Source organism: Zootoca vivipara, chromosome 9 (genome assembly GCF_965207765.1).
Source record: "Zootoca vivipara chromosome 9, rZooViv2.hap1.1, whole genome shotgun sequence".
In the NCBI taxonomy this organism is placed as follows: Eukaryota; Metazoa; Chordata; class Lepidosauria; order Squamata; family Lacertidae; genus Zootoca; species Zootoca vivipara.
In genome coordinates this window covers 37285792-37307565 of record NC_142592.1, presented here as the reverse complement: position 1 = coordinate 37307565, position 21774 = coordinate 37285792, and the positions used below count along the sequence as shown (strand labels likewise).

Below are 21774 nucleotides of genomic sequence, written 5' to 3'. Positions count from 1 at the left end.
AGCACCTTAAAGACCAACTAAGTTTATATTTTGGTATGAGCTTTCGTGTGCATGCACACTTCTTCAGGTATCTGAAGAAGTGTGCATGCACACAAAAGCTCATACCAAAATATAAACTTAGTTGAACAATTCTAGTCTTCTGTAGAAACTAGGGTAACCTTAATTCTGTGCTTCAGCTTGTGGCAGTAAAAGGAAAGAGAAAGTGTTCTATTAATTGTTTATTTCATGTGCTAGTTGGGTTTCCGATCAGTTTCTGAAGTGTCTTGGTTTATTTATTTTCATCACACCATATTACTTTTAGTCTCTCCCACCCTGTTTATACATTTTCATTCCCTCCTGTTTATACCCCCTCCCCGGCTACCACTTCTTTCCACATATGACCCAGTTTCTGTCTTTTCTGCAATTCACTTCATCGCTAAATGTCCTTTAGGGAAACTTCCTTCACAGGGTAGAAAATTTTATCACAGGCCCTGCAAACATAAAGATTGATACCTAGCTTACGGTGATAGTGCTTACAAATTCTAGCCCAAGACCACCATATTTCTACCAGTGTGCCATCTTGTGCTTAGTCTAATCTACAGTAGTGTGAGGAAGAACAGCAGTACATGTACCGGTACTCCCTCTGGTTTTTATTAGTCAGCAGCTAGAGCTTGTTACCTGTAATAAATGATCTATTTTGTTGAGATCAAGTACCGTGTACATGTCAGGGTAGGCAGGAGTCCATGGGGTGAGCAGAAGAGGCAGGGGGACAGGAGAATGCAGGGCCGGCTCTAGGTAGAGTCCCGGGGGCGCCAGGGCGTCGGGCTGGTAGGCAGGGCGCTGCGCGACGAAGCCGCGTGGAAGCCATGCTTCACGCTGCGAGGGCGGGGGCGCCGGAGCGATCTCCGCCCCTCAGCGCCAGGGCGCCTGACCTGCTCGAGACTGCCCTGGGAGAATGATCCAGGGGAAGGTGCCAGTGACTTGTGGGGTTCTGCGCCACCTGTGAGGCAGGAACTAGGGTGGAGGAAGAGGAAGAGTCTGGGCAGTCAGAGCCGGGAGGAAAGGAGTGGGGGCAAAGAGTTGCAGGAAGACTCAGAGGGGAAAGAAATAGGATCAGAGAGAATTGGGCCATTAGAAACTCCTCCATCCCCTCCAAGGACAAGGAAGGGCTTAAAGTGACAGGAGCAGCTACAGCCGCCACATAGGAGAAGTCGCTGGTTGCTTGTGTCTCAGACAAGGGATTTAAGTGAACTGGAAGGGGAGCAGTCATTCTGTTGCTCCAACTGTCCGGATCGGAGCACAAGTCTGAAGAAGCAGATGCCTAGCTAGGCAATCAACAAGCGTGAGGTTTATATCCCTTGCACCTTAGGAGCGGATGTAATCAAGTGTTTTGTCAATAAAGAACAAAACTTCCAACCACTTGTCCTCATTGGGGCTGACTCTGCCCGGTGCTGTACATAAGGCAACAAGTTTCTAATATGTGGGTACCGTGTTTCTCCTAAAATAAGACGTGCCTCTAAAATAAGCCATGGCACGATCTTTTAAAGGCAAAAAAATGTAAGACATCCCCCCAAAATAAGACGTGTTGGGGGTACCTACCCGACCCAGCGGGAGCCGGCAAACGCAGCAGCGCGCGCCGCGCTGAGCCCCAGCCCAGTGGGAGCCCCAGCACAGCGCTGCGCGGAGCTCCGACTGAACGGGCCCCAGGACCGGCAGCGGGCGGCGCGCGAAGCCGCAGGACCCGACAGAAACCGGCAGCAGCCCCAGCCGCGCCGCGCTGCGTGAAGCCCAGGGACGCAGCAGCGGATCCTGCGGCTTCGCGCGCCGTCCGCTGAGCCCGCTGCCGGGTCCTGGGGCTTCGCGCGGCACGGCTGAGGCTGCTGCTCCTGGCTCCTGCCGGGTCCTGGGGCTTCGCACGCCGCCCACTGCCGGGTCCCTGGGCTTCACACGGCGCGGTGCAGCGCGCGAAGCCGCAGGACTCGGCAGGAGCCGGCAGCAGCCCCAGCCGCGCCGCACTGCGTTATCTTTGCTGCAATGAAGCTGCACAATGGATAAATACTTTCTGCATTTTTGGACTTTCCTTCCTGGCATGGCTGTGGAGGCTATCATGCTGAGAACCTGTGCATAAATATTCACTACAATGCCATTGATTGCTTTAGTTAACTTTTTCTGCACCTTTTCCTTTGTACCATATTATTGTCCTCAGTAGTTGCATACTGTCATCAAACCAACCTTGAGAGTGGTATGAGAGAGAGAGAGATGGTCGGGGAGAGAATATAACACCATAGAAGACACTTGGTGGTATTCATTCAGAAGTTGAAAATGTGAAAAACATTACAGTACAAACTATTATCTCTTGATATTACCAGTACTGAAAGGAACAGTTGAAGTGAGAGTTTCTATCTGCAGGGAATCTTGAACTAGGGTATTTCAGCTGTTAAAAAAAAAATTGCTCAGCGGGCGGCGCAAGAAAGCCCCGTACCATACTTAACAATGCTGTACTATGCTTAATAAAAAAATAAGACATCCCCCCAAAATAAGCCGTGATGTATTTTTTTTTAGAGGAAAAATAAATATAAGACGTGTCTTATATTAGGAGAAACACGGTATTTCTAGTGATTGAGCCAAATAACTGGAGGAGTTTGGCAAATATTAAATTGATGGATAGTCAGATGAGCATATATAGAAGTTTTGGATTAAAAACTCTGGCATTGTTAAAATATCCTTTTAAAGGGTGGGAGTTGATAGCAGACTGTTTTGAGTTGCCCTAAATCATCAGTACAACAAGGCAAACATTAAAAGGTCTGGGGAGGGAACAAACTTCAGAGAATATTTAAGTGTTCCCCATCTAGAAAAAGGAAACACTGGTTAGTCAGTAAATGGGGGTGTGTGTGACCCCTGAATCCTTGCATTAAATATCCTGTTGTATGTTGGAACCCATTTGTCTGAGAAAATATCATATAATACTTGGATTAGGTTTGTTCAAAGCATTATTTAGCTTTTTAAAAATAAATAAAATAACAGTAATGCAAATGCTCTCATCAGTAGGGTGAATAGTGACACATTTTGCAGATATTTCTGTTTGTAGAATTACTTCTGCATGAAGATTATGCTGCTTGCAACTTTTCAATGTATAATAAGACTTTAGTCCATTGGTTTTGTTGAGTCTCCTCTGAGTATGGCTTAGATGGATATCATTCTAACAGTTCAAATTTTATTTTCCTCTGTCCTTGGTGAACTGAAACCTTAAGATAAGCCAGTCTGTCAGAAGCTGGAAGTATAAAAATAGAACAACCTTTTGATTTTTAGCTACATTTTTGTGGGTAGATTGTTTTTGTATAGTTTTCCAGTACAATGAAACGTGTATAGTATACAAATAGAGTAGAAAGTGAGTTAAGTAACTACATGGCCAGTTACTTTAGTTGACCAACCTTTTCTATGCAAATCCATGTGTGCCATGCAAGAAGATAAGAAAAACCAAATCTGATTTGGACCCTTGGTGAGCTTTTGTATGAACTATGAGGTAATTTTTGTCAATAAGTTCATAATAGATGTAGAAACTGTTTAAGAAATCCTGGGTGGAACAGTGCATCTTAGGGGGAGAAGTTGAGATAAGGGGTGCTAACTTGTGGAAGGGATGGAGGAAGGAAGATGTGAGCCGTAATTTTAGCATGGTTATAATTTTCATATCTGTACTTTCTCATGATGTGCATGTAAACCTTTGCCTGGGCTGCATAATATTTTACACTGCAAAGTGCCTGTGTAGGGTAGTAAATATACCACCTGTGTATACTACATGTGTAGGGTAGTAAATATACCACATTTTTTGTATCTAAAAAAAACCCCTAGAAATTTTAGCTCTGCACCTGTAGTGGGAATACATAGCACAATAGCGTATGGTTTTGATAGGAAAGCATTTTCACGATTCTTTATTGAAAAGAATATTTTGAGTACTACATTGCACTCATTCTTGAGTCGTTCTTCATCATGCTTTTTCTCTTATTTATATATCAACATGGGTTTCATTGTAGAAACAAAGGAAATAAAATAAACAAATATTTAAAGCTCTTGCATGTTATTTGGGATTACTTGAATGTGTGGATTTTCTCTCTCTCTGCTTGTGCTGGTTCCTCCTGAGTAAATAAACAAATAGCTTTCTGGTTCCCTGTGGCTCCACATGTGCCAACAAATGTCAGCCTAGGTGATCGTATTTTCTATTTGAACAATCAGTAATTTGTTTTGTTGTGTTGAATCTTGAGGTGTTTATATTGTTGAGCTAGCAAAGTGCACAGCATTATTCAGCTTGACACCTTTGGCATTAAGAAGAGACTGGACTTGAATAAACAGGGCTGTTTTGACTTCCATCTTCTAATTTAATGGAGAAACTTATAGTATCCAGCTGCAAATGATTAACACACTTCAAACATTTCCCCTCTAAGTGTGATTTCAGAGGAAGACAGTGTGATTGATAAGTATTTGGCCATATTGATTTTCATATTGCTTACATTTTGTCAATCCTCCCCTTTCTAACAGGGTTTATTAGTAACGGGAGGATTGACAAAATTGATATGGTGAGTATTACTAGAGAGAATCATGAGGTTACTCTTACAGATGTCTATCCAAGCCTCTTGTTTCAGTCAACATTTTTGGCCTAGTTATCTACATCTTTTGTGCAATTTGTGTAGCTAGGCAATACCTTTGCATTACCTACTTCTTATAGCTGACCTTTGCAATCTAGGTGACTTTTGGCAATCTCTGTTGTAAACATTGATAGCGAATATTTGTTTGGCTACTGTATCTTTCATAGTTGCAAGAATATCCATGTCACGTAGGACAAAACCCAGTTGTTTAAAAATATTAAATACTATTAAGATGTTGCAAAGTAGCCTTTTTATGTTTATCCAGGATGGATAAGTGTTAGATGCAGGTTAGGAGTGGTTTGTTTGTTTGTTTGTTTTTAAATTGAACCCTACTGGAATCTTGTACATATGCTAATAAAGGTTTGATAATCAGAATCTGTTATTGAGATGCCTTATATTTTTAACGGGGTTCAAAAAAGAAGTGCCTTTTAAAAAGGGAGCTGCTTTGAATAATGCATCTATATTTATTTTACTTTGTGATATCCATAATGAATTTTTAAAGGCTTACACCGAGCAGAATGATGTAAGTGGTAAGTGAAGACATTCTGTAAATGGTACAGTCAGATTACATCAGTGACTAACAACTATAGAAAGCCCTCATTCTGTTCAAGTTCACTGCATTTGTCTCATGTTAGCCACCTGCATATGAATGAAAACATTTATCTACAGTGTAGCTGCTGGAAAGTATAGAAATGATTATAGTCAGTATGGTAGGAATGAGCTGAGCAGATAAGCAGCTTTTTGCTGCAGCAGATATACTATATCTGAATCTTGCTGTTAGGATTGCTTTTCAGATCTATGTATTCTATATGAATGCTATGGTTTTAAAGGCATTTCTGCATTTGGAAAGCCCAGTGTTTGTAAGCCATAAATGATTACCACGTTCGTGTTCAAAGGACATGTATTTTTGCGGGGGTAGAGAGGGTAGACTTTATTGATAGTCATCTAACGCAAAATAGCTAAAAAGAAACAGCAGCACTGTGTGTATCTTATTCATTAGAAATCTGTAATATGTGTGTGAATGTTCAAAATCTGGTGAACTGTGACGTTTTCTGAGTCCTGACAATTCCAGATGGCTAATGTTGACAGTGATGTAAATGTAATTTGCCAACCTGTGTATATCCAAAACCGCAGTTGGGGTACTGTCAGTATTTCATAGATTCACTTGGACATTCACACAAACCAGTTGGGATTGTCAGAATTCACATGTGGAAGTCAATGTTCACTGTGATGTAGTATTTGTACGCAAGAGTAAACTAACGCAAAACAAGATAAAATGGTTCTCCTGCAGAACAAGTTAATAGAAAACTGAGTGGTAAAGAATAATAAGCACTTCTATAGATTTTAAAAGAAATGCCTCTGTTGGATTTGTTTCAGACTTGCATTGAATCTGGGAAGCAGTAAGTAGATACCAGAGGAAAATGTGCCGTAATGTGTAGGTTCTCTTTCAACAAATCAGTTTTCAAACTAATTGCCTTTACATTTAAGTTATTGTGAGTACAAGTAGATTTCAATTTGCAGCTTTTTACCAAGCTGTGAAGTCTTGGAGCCAGAACTTTAAACGAGCCCTTATGCTGTCCTAAAACTCAATCTGTCTTTGGTGACTAGCCAATGTAAAGTTTGCAGAGTAGGCATGATATACTCAGACCAATAAGTAAACATGCTGCCTCCAATAGTGGCAGGTCTTAAGATCCCAACCTAGTGCAAAACAAGTTAATAATCAAAGCTTTCACAGGATTTTCATAGGTTTAATAGAAGTTATGCAGTGGGGAACTGTTGTAAAGTAAGAGCAAGGACCTTATTTTTTAGATAGTTTGAAAGTGACCAATTGCCTATTATTAATAAACAGAAATCAAGTTGCATACAAAACCTCTGCTAGCTGTAAAAAGGTAGTGATAGTTGGACAACAAGAACTAGTCCCATTCTCAACAGATTTTAGCATGTATTCTCTGGTTTCTGTTTCCCCCTGGAAGTTAGTTCAGTCTTTTCGTGGGTGGTAACTCTTAACAGCAGCTAAACCCCTTTTTACATATATGTGCTACTAGAAGTTTTGGACTCCCCATGAATATTGAGGGAGAACTTATCTTTGAATTTTCTGGATCTGCCTTTAAGAGACAGAATTTGTCTCATAGGGAGAATAGATGATCAAACAGATTTGCTGATTAGATCTGTCACACTTTGTTCTGTCCTTTGTGCAGACCAAATACCAAATCTAACCAAAGTATGGAGCAATTAAGGGCACTTGCTGTCTGATCTCACAGCTTCTGGCACTGAATGGAGGGCAGAGGCATACGTAGGGATTGGCGAAACTGGCCCCACTGGAAACGCAGGCCTGCCCCCCTCCAAAGAACAGTCACCATTTGAGATTGACTGGGAGAGGAAGTGACTCTAGACCCCTTTATGATTCTGCATCACCCGGCTAGAAAGGAGAGGGGAGGGAGTCTACTCTGCTGGGATGCTGGAAGTGCCATTGTTCTCTCCACTTCCCTCCCTCTCCTGCCACCAAGGTCACCTTTCAGCCAAAACTAGTGAGTTGACAAAGCTCAGCAGTCACAGCAATGAGCTCAAACAACAGTTCTCAGCTAAGCCTGAACCTTAGCAGTGCTACAGTGCCGTTGCATTATGGGTCTGACTGTTGGGGTTTAGAGCTAGGTAAGTAGGATTCAGTAGCTTTGAACTCAAGCTGTGAAGTCACAGTTTTACCCTTTACAGTGTACAGTGTACTTTACAGTGTACAGGAGATTTTGAGTGGGAAGTTGGATTCAAGGAGCATGTGCGTCATGTTGCACAGCGTGGAATCAATTCAACTCCTATAATATTTTTTAAGCAGTACTACTTACTCTTAGAAACTTTTTCGCCTTTATAGAAGCTTAAAGAGTCCCTGGAAGGATGATTAATTAGGATTGAATAATTATAACTTATATGCAAAATTCATCATGCGAAAGGCTGGACTGGGTGAACCCCAAGACGGAATTAAGATTGGCGAAAGAAATATCAACAACCTCAGATATGCTGATGACACAACCTTGATGGCAGAAAGTGAGGAGGAATTAAAGAACCTTTTAATGAGGGTAAAAGAGGAGAGCGCAAAATATGGTCTGAAGCTCAACATCAAAAAAACCAAGATCATGGCCACTGGTCCCATAACCTCCTGGCAAATAGAAGGGGAAGAAATGGAGGCAGTGAGAGATTTTACTTTCTTGGGTTCCATGATCACCGCAGATGGTGACAGCAGTCACGAAATTAAAAGATGCCTGCTTCTTGGGAGAAAAGCAATGACAAACCTAGAAAGCATATTAAAAAGCAGAGACATCACCTTGCCAACAAAGGTCCGTATAGTTAAAGCTATGGTTTTCCTAGTAGTGATGTATGGAAGTGAGAGCTGGGCCATAAAGAAGGCTGATCGTCGAAGAATTGATGCTTTTGAATTATGGTGCTGGAGGAAACTCTTGAGAGTCCCATGGACTGCAAGAAGATCAAACCTATCCATTTTGAAGGAAATCAGCCCTGAGTGCTCACTGGAAGGACAGGTCCTGAACCTGAGGCTCCAGTACTTTGGCCACTTCATGAGAAGAGAAGACTCCCTGGAAAAGACCCTGATGTTGGGAAAGATTGAGGGCACTAGGAGAAGGGGACGACAGAGGTCGAGATGGTTGAACAGTGTTCTCTAAGCTACCAACGTGAGTCTGACCAAACTGCGGGAGGCAGTAGAAGACAGGAGTGCCTGGTGTGCTCTGGTCCATGGGGTCACGAAGAGTCAGACACGACTAAACAACAACAACCACAAATTAGTTTTCTAATTAATTCCAGAACCCCCACCCAGAATTCATTTAACTTCAAAGAGCTCAAAGTCCTTGAAAGTTTATAGCATCCTGGTGTTGGGGTGGGGGGAGAATTGTGGTCTTGGAATGCATTTAAATTGTTGGAAGTCCTGTCAGGTCAGATGTTTCCCAAATCTGTTTACCTCCCCATACCCTTTCTGGATTATGGAGAAAGCTAGAGAGTTCCAGAAAAACGTCTACTTCTGCTTCATTGACTATGCAAAAGCCTTTGACTGTGTCGACCACAGCAAACTATGGCAAGTTCTTAAAGAAATGGGAGTGCCTGATCACCTCACCTGTCTCCTGAGAAATCTCTATGTGGGACAAGAAGCTACAGTTAGAACTGGATATGGAACAACTGATTGGTTCAAAATTGGGAAAGGAGTACGACAAGGTTGTATATTGTCTCCCTGCTTATTTAACTTATATGCAGAATTCATCATGCGAAAAGCTGGACTAGATGAATCCCAAGCCGGAATTAAGATTGCCGGAAGAAATATCAACAACCTCAGATATGCAGATGACACAACCTTGATGGCAGAAAGTGAGGAGGAATTAAAGAACCTTTTAATGAGGGTGAAAGAGGAGAGTGCAAAATATGGTCTGAAGCTCAACATCAAAAAAACCAAGATCATGGCCACTGGTCCCATCACCTCCTGGCAAATAGAAGGGGAAGAAATGGAGGCAGTGAGAGATTTTACTTTCTTGGGCTCCTTGATCACTGCAGATGGTGACAGCAGTCACGAAATTAAAAGACGCCTGCTTCTTGGGAGAAAAGCAATGACAAACCTAGACAGCATCTTAAAAAGCAGAGACATCACCTTGCCTACAAAGGTCCGTATAGTTAAAGCTATGGTTTTCCCGGTAGTGATGTATGGAAGTGAGAGCTGGACCATAAAGAAGGCTGATCGCCGAAGAATTGATGCTTTTGAATTATGGTGCTGGAGGAGACTCTTGAGAGTCCCATGGACTGCAAGAAGATCAAACCTATCCATTCTTAAGGAAATCAGCCCTGAGTGCTCCCTGGAAGGACAGATCGTGAAGCTGAGGCTCCAATACTTTGGCCACCTCATGAGAAGAGAAGAATCTTTGGAAAAGACCTTGATGTTGGGAAAGATGGAGGGCACTAGGAGAAGGGGACGACAGAGGACGAGATGGTTGGACAGTGTTCTCGAAGCTACGAACATGAGTTTGACCAAACTGCGGGAGGCAGTGGAAGACAGGAGTGCCTGGCGTGCTATGGTCCATGGCGTCACGAAGAGTCGGACACGACTAAACGACTAAACAACAACAACACCCTTTCTGGACATACACTCTCCACTTTCTCTTCTTCTTGGAGGGCAATAAGCATGTTTCACTGGATTTTAGCAGAAGTGAAATGATGATCAAGCTCACGTTTTATACATTGTCTCTCCCCACCTCTTTATATTGGAAATATGCACATCTCTTCAAGTACTAGTGCTTATATACAAAAACATGCAGGTGGGCTCTGTCTAGGAGGCTACTGCCTCCCAAAAAGTTGCTGTTGATATCTAGGGGTTGATATCTTGAGAGCAGCATATTGTAGCCTCAGGAAGTTGCAGTGGATGCAAGGAGTAGGAGGAAATCAGAGAGGCCATTTTGCGCCATCCACTTGAAAAAGGGTGCCTTTGGATCCAAGTGTGTGATTTTAGGGGTGGGAACCATGTTGCAATAGTTTCTTCTCATAATTCCGTCAGCTCTGGCAGCACACTAGTCATCTGCTAAAAGGCATTTGTTACCTGGAAAGAACTTCCACACTCTGTTGGAACTGTGACATCATTAAAGGTGTGTGTCTGCTTTTACTGGTCATGAGTTTTCAAGTGTTCTGTTGCTGCCTCGGGTCATTTCTGTTGCTTTATACAGATGGCATGGCTTTCATTTACTAATTACAAGTTCTTCTCCTGTTTATTGTCACAGACAGACATTAATACCCATAATTTTGTTGTTCTTCCTAGGTCTGTTGTGTTAGGGGTCCGATTTGTCACATGTATAAGAAATCTTTGTATCATCTATGCCTCCAGAAATGTATTGGACTGCCCATTTATCCTTGTTGATTTTTAGATTGGTATAAATTGTTGTGCCCATGTTACTTCAGAGAGTCAGATCAGCTAGGTGAGTGAGAAGCAGGTGGAAGCAGGCTTATTTTGGTATAGAAATATAAAGGCTTTGCGCTAGACAGAACTGTGTCTGGCAGCAGGGGCCATCTTGATTATTACCATATATATGTCTCTTCCTTTTTTAAATTTGAAAGCTGAACACTATGCCAGCAAGATGTGCTACCCCTCCCTACAATGAAATGAAAGACAGCAGAGTTGAACATGGGCGTAGCCAGGGGAGGCAGGGATGGGCAGTTCCCCCCCAAATATATATAAAAAAACCAAAAAAAAAATACATAGTAAACTGAGGTTCTGGCCCCCAACAAAAGGCCTGGCTATGCCCATGGAGCTGAACTCTGTAACACTCTTTAGTTTACCCTGCTGTCTTTTTTTCTGTTCAGAGGCAAGTATGCACTGCTCTGAAAACTTGGGGGGGTGGGGATGATTATTGTAAAACTGTCCACTAAAGAGAGGTCATGAATGTAGCCTCTTATACAGTGGTACCTCAGGTTAAGAACTTAATTCGTTCTGTAGGTCCGTTCTTAACCTGAAACTGTTATTAACCTGAGGAACCACTTTAGCTAATGGGGCCTCCCGCTGCCGCCGCTGTGCGATTTCTGTTCTCATCCTGAAGCAAAGTTCTTAACCCGAGGTACTATTTCTGGGTTAGCAGAGCCTGTAACCTGAAGCGTCTGTAACCTGAAGCGTCTGTAACCCGAGGTACCACTGTATAGCTAGTAGTACAAATACAGTGGTACCTCATGTTACTTACCGTCCCCCTTACAAATGCTGTGGGTTACGCAATGTGGGTTACGCAACAAGTAGATGCCCCTTGTTGTGACCTTTGCCCCGGGATGTGAGCAGAAGTTGTGCTCCGTCGGCATGGCAGCAGCAGGAGGCACCATTAGCGAATGCACGCCTCATGTTACGAGCGGTTTCCTGTTACGGATGGACCTCCAGAACGGATTAAGTACGTAACACGAGGTACCACTGTACAGCAGACGACATAATTGCCCATCAGCTAACATCATAATTGTATCACTGCAGGCCCTAAAAAATTGAGTACATTTATCACATGCTGCCAATAGCTGCGGATGCCGTGTAAATGAAGCTTTGTCTGAAATTACAGCTGCCTCTCTTCGTATTTGATACCATAACTATTTGTGCTAAGAATGACTTGCTTTGTTAATTTTCAACAGCTTTGCAAGTAGGGAGAATGAAAGCCCTGCAGAAGAAGGCAAACACTTCCATGTAAAAGTGCACTGACTTGCATGACCCCATCCTTTGCAGCCTGTTGACTCCAAGGCCGACTGTTGAAAGTGGCTCAGGTTGGGATGTACAAAAACACCGCAGGATCTTCATATGAGCTTTCTTTTGCTGTCTTCCAGCTTCTGGAACTAGAAGTTGGCTAAGTCATTGTGGGAAAGAGGAGCATCTACATTGTGGGGATAGCTTAATCATCATTGCCACATGAGGTTGAGGCACTGGTAGCATGCAATCAGAGCTTCATAGAAAAGCAGACTATCGAAGTCAGATTAGAGTGTGGAATTTAGTGGGTTATATCCAGTGTTCATTGTGAGTTTTAATGTTCCACAACAGAGGAATACAGCAGGTGTGCTAGCAGGAACTGGTCTTCCAACAGATTCTGCAAGCTGTTGCACAAAGTCAGCAACAACCAGCTTATGCTTTTTCTCTATTTTTGTGCACAGAATTCTGCTGGTGGAGAACATTTCACCAGTGGAACAAGTATACCTCTGCATGACTTCAGCTTGTAGCTACATTGCACACAACCTTTTATGTGTTTGTACCTCACACTTTAGCCAGCAACAGTACCATTTACTATTGTATTGTGCCTAGAAATGGAATTAGTTTCCACTAGAAAACAAATACGTCTATCAATGTCTTAATATAATGAAGGGCATTCATTTTCAGGTTACTGGCAGGGGCTGGTTCTTGAATATTACATTTTATTATTTATTTATTTTGCATAAATTTCCAGTCTTCAGCAGCGTATGCCTGAAAAAACTCAGATGTTAAATGCTGCATTAGTTCAGTTCTGAGCTGCATTTGTTTATTTATTAAATTTATATCCCCACCCTTCCTCCCAAAGGAGCCCAGAATGGATTCAAAGCTATTCTTAAGCAGTACAGTGGTACCTCGGTTTACAAACACAATTGGTTCCGGAAGTCTGTACTTAACCTGAAGCGTACTTAACCTGAAGTGAACTTTCCCATTGAAAGTAACGGAAAGTGGATTAATCTGTTTCAGACAGGTCCACAGAGTACTTAAACTGAAAATACTCAAACCGAGGCGTACTTAAACCGAGGTATGACTGTATACTGTATTTCTTTTGCCAAATTCTAATTCTTTTAGTTTGTGTTTGGATACCAGTGAAACAAATGTATCTTTGTCAGATTAGCAGTGTTTTTTGGCGGTGCGGGGGCAGGTTGCCTGTAGGAGTCTTTTTGTATTGCTGTTCAGACTTCTGCAGAAAGGAGTATAATTTGTATGTGGTTATACAGTATCTGCCTAAACATTATGGGTCCTTTGGACTAAAAACTATATGTACTCAGCCCATGTTCTGCACATCAAAAACAATTGCAACTCAAAAATAGAATAGGTTTCCCCCTTGGTTGAAAGTGCCAGGTATGGAAAGTAAATATGTCTTGCGTTCCCATTTCATCTCTGGGTTTCAAATGTTACTGCAGCAACATGGGAAGCTAACAGAAGGGAGTAGCAACCATGCCTTTCTTCTAATGCAACGTTTGGGTCTGAGGATCGCAGGATTCATAAACTAATTTTTAAAATACTTAAACTGGCCACAGCACATGAATCAGATACTTTTACGAAGTCTGTTCGCCAACACAATGAGACTCACACAGAACATCCCTCTGGACTTAATTTACCCTTTGTTTTATAATGCTTTCTTGCGCATTGATAGGAAGTAAGGAATAAGTCATACATTCCATTGGTTCTAATGTGGAAGATGTTTCCACGTCATTGTACTTTAGTCCCAAAGATTTTCCATAATTGATGGCTCATCTTAAGCACAAGAACTATAACCAAACAGAAAAATCTTCCTGTTTTACTATTTTATAAAATTAAAATTAAAAAATACGGTAACTTTTTATTGTAGTTCCTGATCTGCTTTGCCTTCATATTTCTAGCACTTCTGTTTGAAACATGGTCCAGTTTTGAACAAGTCCATCAAAAAGTGAGCAAATAGTTTGGAGAAGCTGGCCCAGCCTGCTCTCAATAGGAAGCCATATTATCCCACCCCGCCCCCTTTTCCCTTTCCATGTTATTCTAATTGCTTTATTTGCTTTCCTACCACCTTGAGAGATTGTCATACAGATGGGGGAGTAATATTTCATGCCCAGTAAGCCTGTACTGGGATTTGGAAGCATTTGAATTCAGCTAAGGGGAATTGCCACAAATCTCTGCTGTCCTCTTCCCTGAGTCCTGTGTATATGCTAGAAGACGGGAGTGGGTCAGAGTCTATCCCTTCAACTAAGCAAAGAATGAGAGCATATTATAGCTTGGGAGTGGGGGAGCTTCTTGTGTTTTGTTGGGGTTAGGCGGACTGTCACCAGGAAATAATTTTGTAGTGACCCGGAAAGGACATTTGTGGAAATCTGTTCTGACCACATCCATCAAGGATTGCCCTCATTGCGCTTTTGATCTCCCACCCAGCCTGCTTGTGTAGGAGAGCGATCTCACTGGAAAATTGTGAAAGGTGTGTTCTGGTTTTGCTGCAGAAGGCTGTTGCATGAAGTTTATCTAATGCAGCAGTGGTGAACCGTTGTCTCTCCAGATCTTGCTGAACTACAGTTCCCATCATCCATTGCAAGCATGGTCAGGGATGATGGGAATTGTAGTTCAACAACATTTGGAGAGCTGAAAGTGCACCACTTAAGGTTCCTTCTAATTTGAAGGAGCTTTAATTCACTTGTAATTATTCCAGTCCCAACAGAATTGTGTATACAAACTCTCCTCCAAACCCATCCTCCACACCAGGCATCCCCAAACTGCAGCCCTCCAGATGTTTTGGCTTACAACTCCCATGATCCCTAGCTAACAGGACCAGTGGTCAGGGATGATGGGAATTGTAGTCCAAAACATCTGGAGGGCCGAAGTTTGGGGATGCCTGTTCCACACAGTCAAATCTCCCAGGAAGTGCTTCTATTGGTTAGACCTCCCTTAAATTTCATCATAACCCATAAGATGTAACTTTTTAAAATTACACCATCTACATATGAAGTTGGACAGCAGGAACACATAGATGAAGAATATTCTAGTTGGTCACAACACAGTTGTGGAACTACCATTTTCTAGAGATTTGTCAGTCTAACCCTGTAAAACTTTGATTGGTTTTAAAAAGCGGAGACTCTGGGTGTGTTATAATAAATGTGTGGTTTCTTTTAATGGGGTATTTTATTTTGTTACAACTTACCCACCACAAGCCAAGATAAGCCAGAATAGAACTGAGATAAACATTAAGCAGTGTTAAATTCAAAAGTTCAAAACTTAGCTCTTTTGTTAAAATGACCTTACAAAGTTTAGATTGATAGAAGCAATCAGCACTAAACACATTTTTTTCTTATGGTTGAAACAAGTGTTTAAAATAACAACTTTCTTATTTTAATAGGCTTCCTTGAGCCAGACGTATTACAGATAGAATGAAAAAGTTCAAGAGGAGACTTTCCCTAACGTTGCGTGGGAGCCAGACGATTGATGAGTCACTTTCTGAACTGGCCGAACAAATGACTATTGAAGAAAACAGCAGTAAAGATAACGGTAAAAATAACCGCTTTGCTTAAATTTTATCAAGTATTTATGAAAACTGTTATTCTTTTAATGAAAAAAGTTACTTGCAGCAAGAGTGATGAATTTAAATTAGTTTTAACGTTTTTATTTAGAATAACAAGTGTGTATCTTTACTTTCGGAAGTAATTGCAAGTAATATATGTTAAATATATTTATTAAGGTCGAGTTACTACATATTTGATGGGAATGCTTCAAAAATGCCTTTGGGTCTAGCCTTGTATCATTAACACATGAAGCTGCAAAAATGTGGTATCATTTCATACTTAACTAGCAGAATTGCCACTTCTGTACTGTTCCAATTTACTGCCTTGTAAATTATGGTATTCAGTATTGTGTTTATAATACTGCTTTCAATTTATTTATTTTTGCAGCTGTGTAAAATATCAGCTGATGAGTTGTTTAGAAAGCATAAGCTGAATTCCCAAACTCATGACTTCTTAAAAGCACTGAACAGTGTGCATGGCTTGTCCGATAGTGGTGTTTTGTAGTATAACGGATGAGATTGATTGTACAACATCTCATTGATGATCATGTGAATTGGGGCAGCAGGAATCGGTAGTCCAACAAAATTGGAAGGGATTCTAGTGTCTTACTGCTAGGAAGATTTCGGTATTTCAAATTTCTGTGCCAAGGTAATCCAAATTCTTCACACACATCCATACATGTTTCCTTAATTGATTTATATTTCTTTAATTTGCATAATATGGCAGAAGACTGTCTCTCAGTGGTGCTTTGCATGCACAAGGCCCCAGATCCCGTTCTTTGTGCAACTGGTTAACTGGCTTAGAGTGACATCTGCCTGGGATCCTGGCGAGTAACTGTTGATCAATAGCTTAGAAGAAGCTATGATGAACAGTCTAATAGACTGAGCAATATATACAGTGGTACCTCGGGTTACAAACCCCTTGGGTTACAAACACTTTGGGTTACAGACTCTGCTAACCTGGAAGTAGTACCTCGGGTTAAGAACTTTACCTCAGGATGAGAACACAAATTGCGCGGCAGTGGCGGTGGGAGGCTCCATTAGCTAAAGTGGTATCTCAGGTTAAGAACGGTACCACTGTATAAGAAATAGTTTACCTCTATAGGAGTAGAAGCTGCAGCAAAGATTGTCAACGACACTTCAGCAGTGTTTATGGTTCTCTTAATTTCATGCAGATTATTTGAGTAGTGGTCACAGTTCCTATGCATGTGGGAAAGCTAGTTGTGATGCGTTATATAGAAAAGGAGAAGTTGCATAAAGGTGGGCGTGCCTTATTCAGACCTGAGAATGAGTCAAATTATACAGTTCACTATCTGAAGGATTGTTTCTTAAGGCATAGCTTAACTTCTCAGACTGTATTATTCTGATATACATAAGCATTAAATATACATGTGTGTGTGTGTTCAGAGCAGAATATCCTTCCTTGCTCACATGCTGCGTTTCCTCTTGCAACAATTCAGAATGAATAATACTGTATTGACTTGCCATTACACAGCCAAATCCTGGCCCACATGTGTGCTTGTCTAAGGAAATTGAACTCTTATGTTTATTGCTGCTGTATAAAAGGCATTCATGAAGTCATGGCTAGAACTGTCACCTCAGGCCTTTGAGAACAGAACCCTGCTGCTAACTCTCATTTTTAAGTAACTGTATGTATAGAGAAAGCAAAGCTTTGTGGGAAGAAGGAACAAATAGTAGCAGAAGGGAAGAGAACATTATGTGTGGGGCGGAAGAGTGTGTAGGAAGGGGGAGGAGCATCACAAAGTACTGCAAGGAAATCATGAACAAGAGGGCGAAGGACAGTGTACTCTTGGTGTTGTTGTTTTTAGTCAGATAGGAAGTGGAGTAGATTTAACCCTGGCAAATGAGATTTTGCATTACCGGTCCTTTTGACTATGTGGCCTTTTAAGCCTTTTTCAAATATACTGTTTATATTTACACATTTTGGAAGCTTCAAGCTGCACTGACCACCTGGGAAAAGGTGGTGCAGGGAGCAGAGGACACATTCCATAAATGTTAGGGATATAATTTACTGTTGGCATCTGTTTGTCTCAAGAGACAATGAAAGTGCACCTCCAGGGGTGCAGTCAAACCGCTGCTAACAGCACCAAAGTGAGCTCCCCAGGGCACTGGTGCTAAGGCACCAGTAAGGACCAGTTTTGCTATTTCCAGTTTGGCTTGAAGCCTTTGCTTATAGATCTTGCACTGCTGGCATCTTCATGGTAAAGCATGCAACATAAAGCTTGTTGTTGATCCAAAGTCCAACACGCATATTGTACACAGCTAGATATAAATCTATAGCTAGATATAAATCTATATGACTACAGTTGAACATTTCACCAGAGAGTTTCTCTGTCCCTTGGCTGCCAAGCATCTTGCTATATGAAATGCTTCCTGATTCTGTTCCTAAGCAACTGCTTTGTTTTGTATTTAGAGAGTGCACTTCTGTTTTTCTGGAAATTGTTGTTTATACGCTTTCCATAATCCACAAAGAAACTTAGAGCTGTGTTAATACCTGTCCGTTTCCCCTTCTGAGATCTGTTACTGTTTAATTTAAGGCTCCTGCAAGTCATCTTGAATTGATTTCTCTTAGAGTATCCTAGCTGTTTTCTGATCAGTCGCAAATTCTGGGTAGACATCACCCTCATTTAGAGGACCAGAATATCCTGCTGTGGTGAACAGTTGCCAAGGAAAGGCTCTTGACACACAGAAATAAAGTTTATGGCCATTCCCTTGATGGCTAGGTTCCAGAATATGTAAATCTTAATAATCCAGAGATGCTTTTGTGGGATCTGTGGGAAAGTAGTAAGATGATTTCATCATAAGAAGCAGTTCACCAAATATCAACAAGGGAGTTAAATATATACCAGTATGCTTGTGGGATTGCCTCAGCCCATATATGTCTATTTAATCTGCAAAACCGGCACTGTTGCAAGTGCTACAAAATACTCATTGCACACTTTTAAGAAATGGATCTTTCAGTGTGCAATCTTTTGCCCAACATGGAATCTTTTGCCCAACGTGGGGCACAAACCCACGATCCTGTGATTAAGAGTCTCACGCTCTGTTGTTGGCATCTGTCTGTCTTGAGAGAGACAAAATTCTACTGAATGAGCTAGTCACCTTTGCTTCAGAGAAGCAAAGGGAAACCATGAACATGATTATTTAATGAGCACAAATGGATTGTGGTCGAACAACAGGATGTGCCTTTTTATATAAAAAAACAACCCTGTTAACGTCCATCTAGCCGTCGGAAGCTTTTCACTACGGTCTGGAAGTGGTTGAGCGTAGGTGTTTTATCATGTTTCACCCTGTCTTACAGGGTTGTTATGTAGAAGAGACAATATGAAATAACAGCGTTAACTTTTGATTCACTGTGTGCTACTCACAGCTTCTGAAAATATAGCTAGGCAAGCAGAATTGCTCCAGTGTCTGCGCTGTGCATAAGTACGTGATAGTGGCGGAGACTTAGGAGGAATCATAATAAGCGGAGAACAAAGGCCAGAGAGGTTGACTGCCCTCCGTTCCTGCTGCCCCACATACCCCCTTCCCATGCTAAGTTGCCTTTCTCCTTTCTCTTTCCCTTGGTCCCTCTCCATCTCCTGCCCTTTGACCCTGCTCCTTTTGTTCTTCCAGCTTGCTCCCCCTCCTTTGGGCTCTCTTGCCACTCAGTCAGTCCTCTCAGACATTTTCTGTCAGCTTGAAGGTTGTGCCTTTAAGCTTGGAAGGTTTCCTGCGGCCTGGCTTTGGACAGTGTTGTGCTTAAGAAGCTCTACAACAGTGGCAATGCCTTTGCCTTGGTGAACTCTTCTTCCCAGCTTGCAGGACGCCCTGCTTTCTGGAGGCAGAGAGGTGCTAATAAGTAGGGTATATGATACCTTCAAGGGCAATAAAGAATGCTAGCAGCATTGGTTTGTTGCTTGGGTAGTGCTATTCAAGAGGGTAATATAGGAGGCAGGGGTACCTGTTTCATCCAGTCACATACAGTACCTTGCCTTAAAATTACTTGGATTGTCCCTCAGGAAAGAGAAATGAATAGGTCTGAAAAAACATTTCACATTCCTAGTTGCCATTATCACATTCCTAGGATGTGAGGGTCCTGGGTACAAGGTTAAACAAGAATTGTTCCTGTGTAGAGAATTGTAATGAATTGAGCTGCCCTCTGCTTAACTCAAAATAGAAAGCAGGTCAGTTCATAGGAATAATTTGTTACAGTTTTCTCCTTGTAGAAAAGAACATGTTATTACAATACAAGTATGTGTATACAGTATATTGCTGAAAGTAAACAGATCACACTAATGTGTTCCTACATGAGAGTAAAAATGTAATCAACGAAGTGACACAAAGATATGCTTGCATTTTAGCAAATAAACACTTTGCAGTTTAAAAAGTGCTTTTTTCCTCTTTGAGGAAATTTGGCTACTTATTTCAATTAAATTATGGATCCAAAAATTCACAAAAGCTCATAAACTTTCCACGCATAGGATTGGACTTTTCACTGTTTAGGTCTAATAGAAGAAGAAAACTTGTCAGTGTGGGATTACTTTTGAACAATCTGTTTCTTGCAGATTTGTTTAGTTTTAATCAAAGGTATTTCATGAATATCTTAAGGCTTTTTAACAGACAGTGTCGGTTCTTTGATGTATTAATTGAATAAATTTATGTAATTCAGTAACATCTGAGGCCATTTAGTTTTCTTACCATGTTTTCTCTATGGTTGTTTTTTTAAAAAGGTACTTGATGATATATTTATTATGCTATGCTTATGTTGGTGTATTCTAAATTCACAAAATGGAATATTACTGTTTCTGCATGTATATGAGCCATCTTAAGGTTGGAACCTTTTCAGATGAGTCCATTAGGCAGGACTTTCAAAGAATGTGATTCCTTCAGCTTCCCAGCCACATTGTCTGAGAGATGACACACAGGGCTGCATGTACCCTGCATTAAAAATGTGAATTGCCTGGGCACAGAATTTTAGCATTATTCATCAGGAAAAGCTGGTGCAACTTGTTTAAATTTATGCAAATTCAGCAAACATGCAGATTTCTTTTTCACTGTGGACTCTATGCTGTGATGGCTTTGCACTACCCCTGAAAGGAAGGACATCTGATTTTTTTTCTGTTCACCTACTTACTGCTGCTCTCTTCAACCCTCTGCAGCAGCTGCTTTCTCTCCCTTTGCGATGAGCCAGAGGTGTCAATCTGTACAAGACCTTGATGATACAGGGGTGAATTGAATGCCTATATCTTGTGATTGCTGCATGCCTGCTAGGCTATACAATATTCTGGCTCTCAGCTATGCTTAGGGAGTTTTTCTGGCTCAGCTTCTGTGCACAGGGGGGAGTGAAAGCGAACATTTTTTATTGTGCATTTTCTTTTTGTGTGGTGTGCTTCACCGTTGATGATCTACCTTCCAGGTTTCAAATATTTTGAACCTCATTCAAATACCGCTGTAAGCAGACTGTGTGGTAACTCTGTTCTTTTCTCTATCTCTCTCAACATGTTCCTGAATTTCCTGCTTGTGGGATGAATTGGTTGGTGTTGGCAAATTTCAGAGCCTATTGTGAAGAATGGCAGACCTCCAACATCCCATAGTATGCACTCGTTCCTTCACCAGTACACGGGATCCTTCAAAAAGCCTCCGCTACGAAGACCACACAGTGTTATTGGTGGCAGCCTTGGCTCGTTCATGGCAATGCCAAGGAATGGAAGCAGATTAGGTAATGCGTCCTTATATTATCAATTCATTATGTGATTCTATGGCTTCTACACTCTAGAGTATCAGTAAGGCAATCATATTTCTAATATAGTAATAGAAATAAAACTAGTGGACACCATCTATGTAGGATGGCATCCTGGTTGGATGCAAAACAACAACTGTAAGCAGTAAACAAATCAAAACTCTAAGTATTAATTTATAAAACATTTGCATGTGAATGGCTAACATCTGGGAAGGTAGACTGTATCCCTCACATAGACCACAATCCAAATTGTTTGCCGCTGCCACCGAGTTTTCTGGAGTCATGGAGCTACCACCACACCTACAGCCTGGCTGCTCAGAGTGGCGGCAACAGAAAGGAGGTGTGGAGCTGGGCTGAACAAATCAGTCATGATGCCTACCAGCTGTGAGAGCAACTCAGCATCCTGCAAATCCCAGGCTGATGTCACCTTCACTCCATTTCATTGCTATCCACTGAACTGTGTTGGGGATACCATTGGCGGCCTTCTGCCCACATTGCCAGTGGAGCAGCGCAAGTGCCACTTTATTGGCAGCAGTTGACAGGAGCCCAGCGGTTCATAGAATCGTGTATTTAAAGGCCGCTAAGATTGCAGTGCTGTGCATACTTAGGTGCGAGTAAGTCCCATTAAACTCAATGTGACTTACTTATGAGTAAACATGAATAG

At 41.6% G+C, this 21774-nt stretch overlaps 1 protein-coding gene across 3 annotated transcripts in view; it reads left to right on the top strand.

Annotated features, from left to right (window-relative positions):
- The window catches only part of CDK17 (cyclin dependent kinase 17), a 75932-nt gene that overhangs the window by 15347 nt on the left and 38811 nt on the right, over positions 1–21774 (top strand). For 2 of the 3 annotated variants that reach the window (XM_035126752.3, XM_088651890.1), the window contains exons 2-3: positions 15206–15354; positions 20925–21089. In XM_035126752.3, the coding sequence (XP_034982643.1) occupies positions 15237–15354; positions 20925–21089 (283 nt within the window). In that variant the 5' untranslated portion in view covers positions 15206–15236. The remainder of the gene's footprint in view (positions 1–15205; positions 15355–20924; positions 21090–21774) is intronic. The other variant, XM_060279710.2, reaches the window with a different exon arrangement.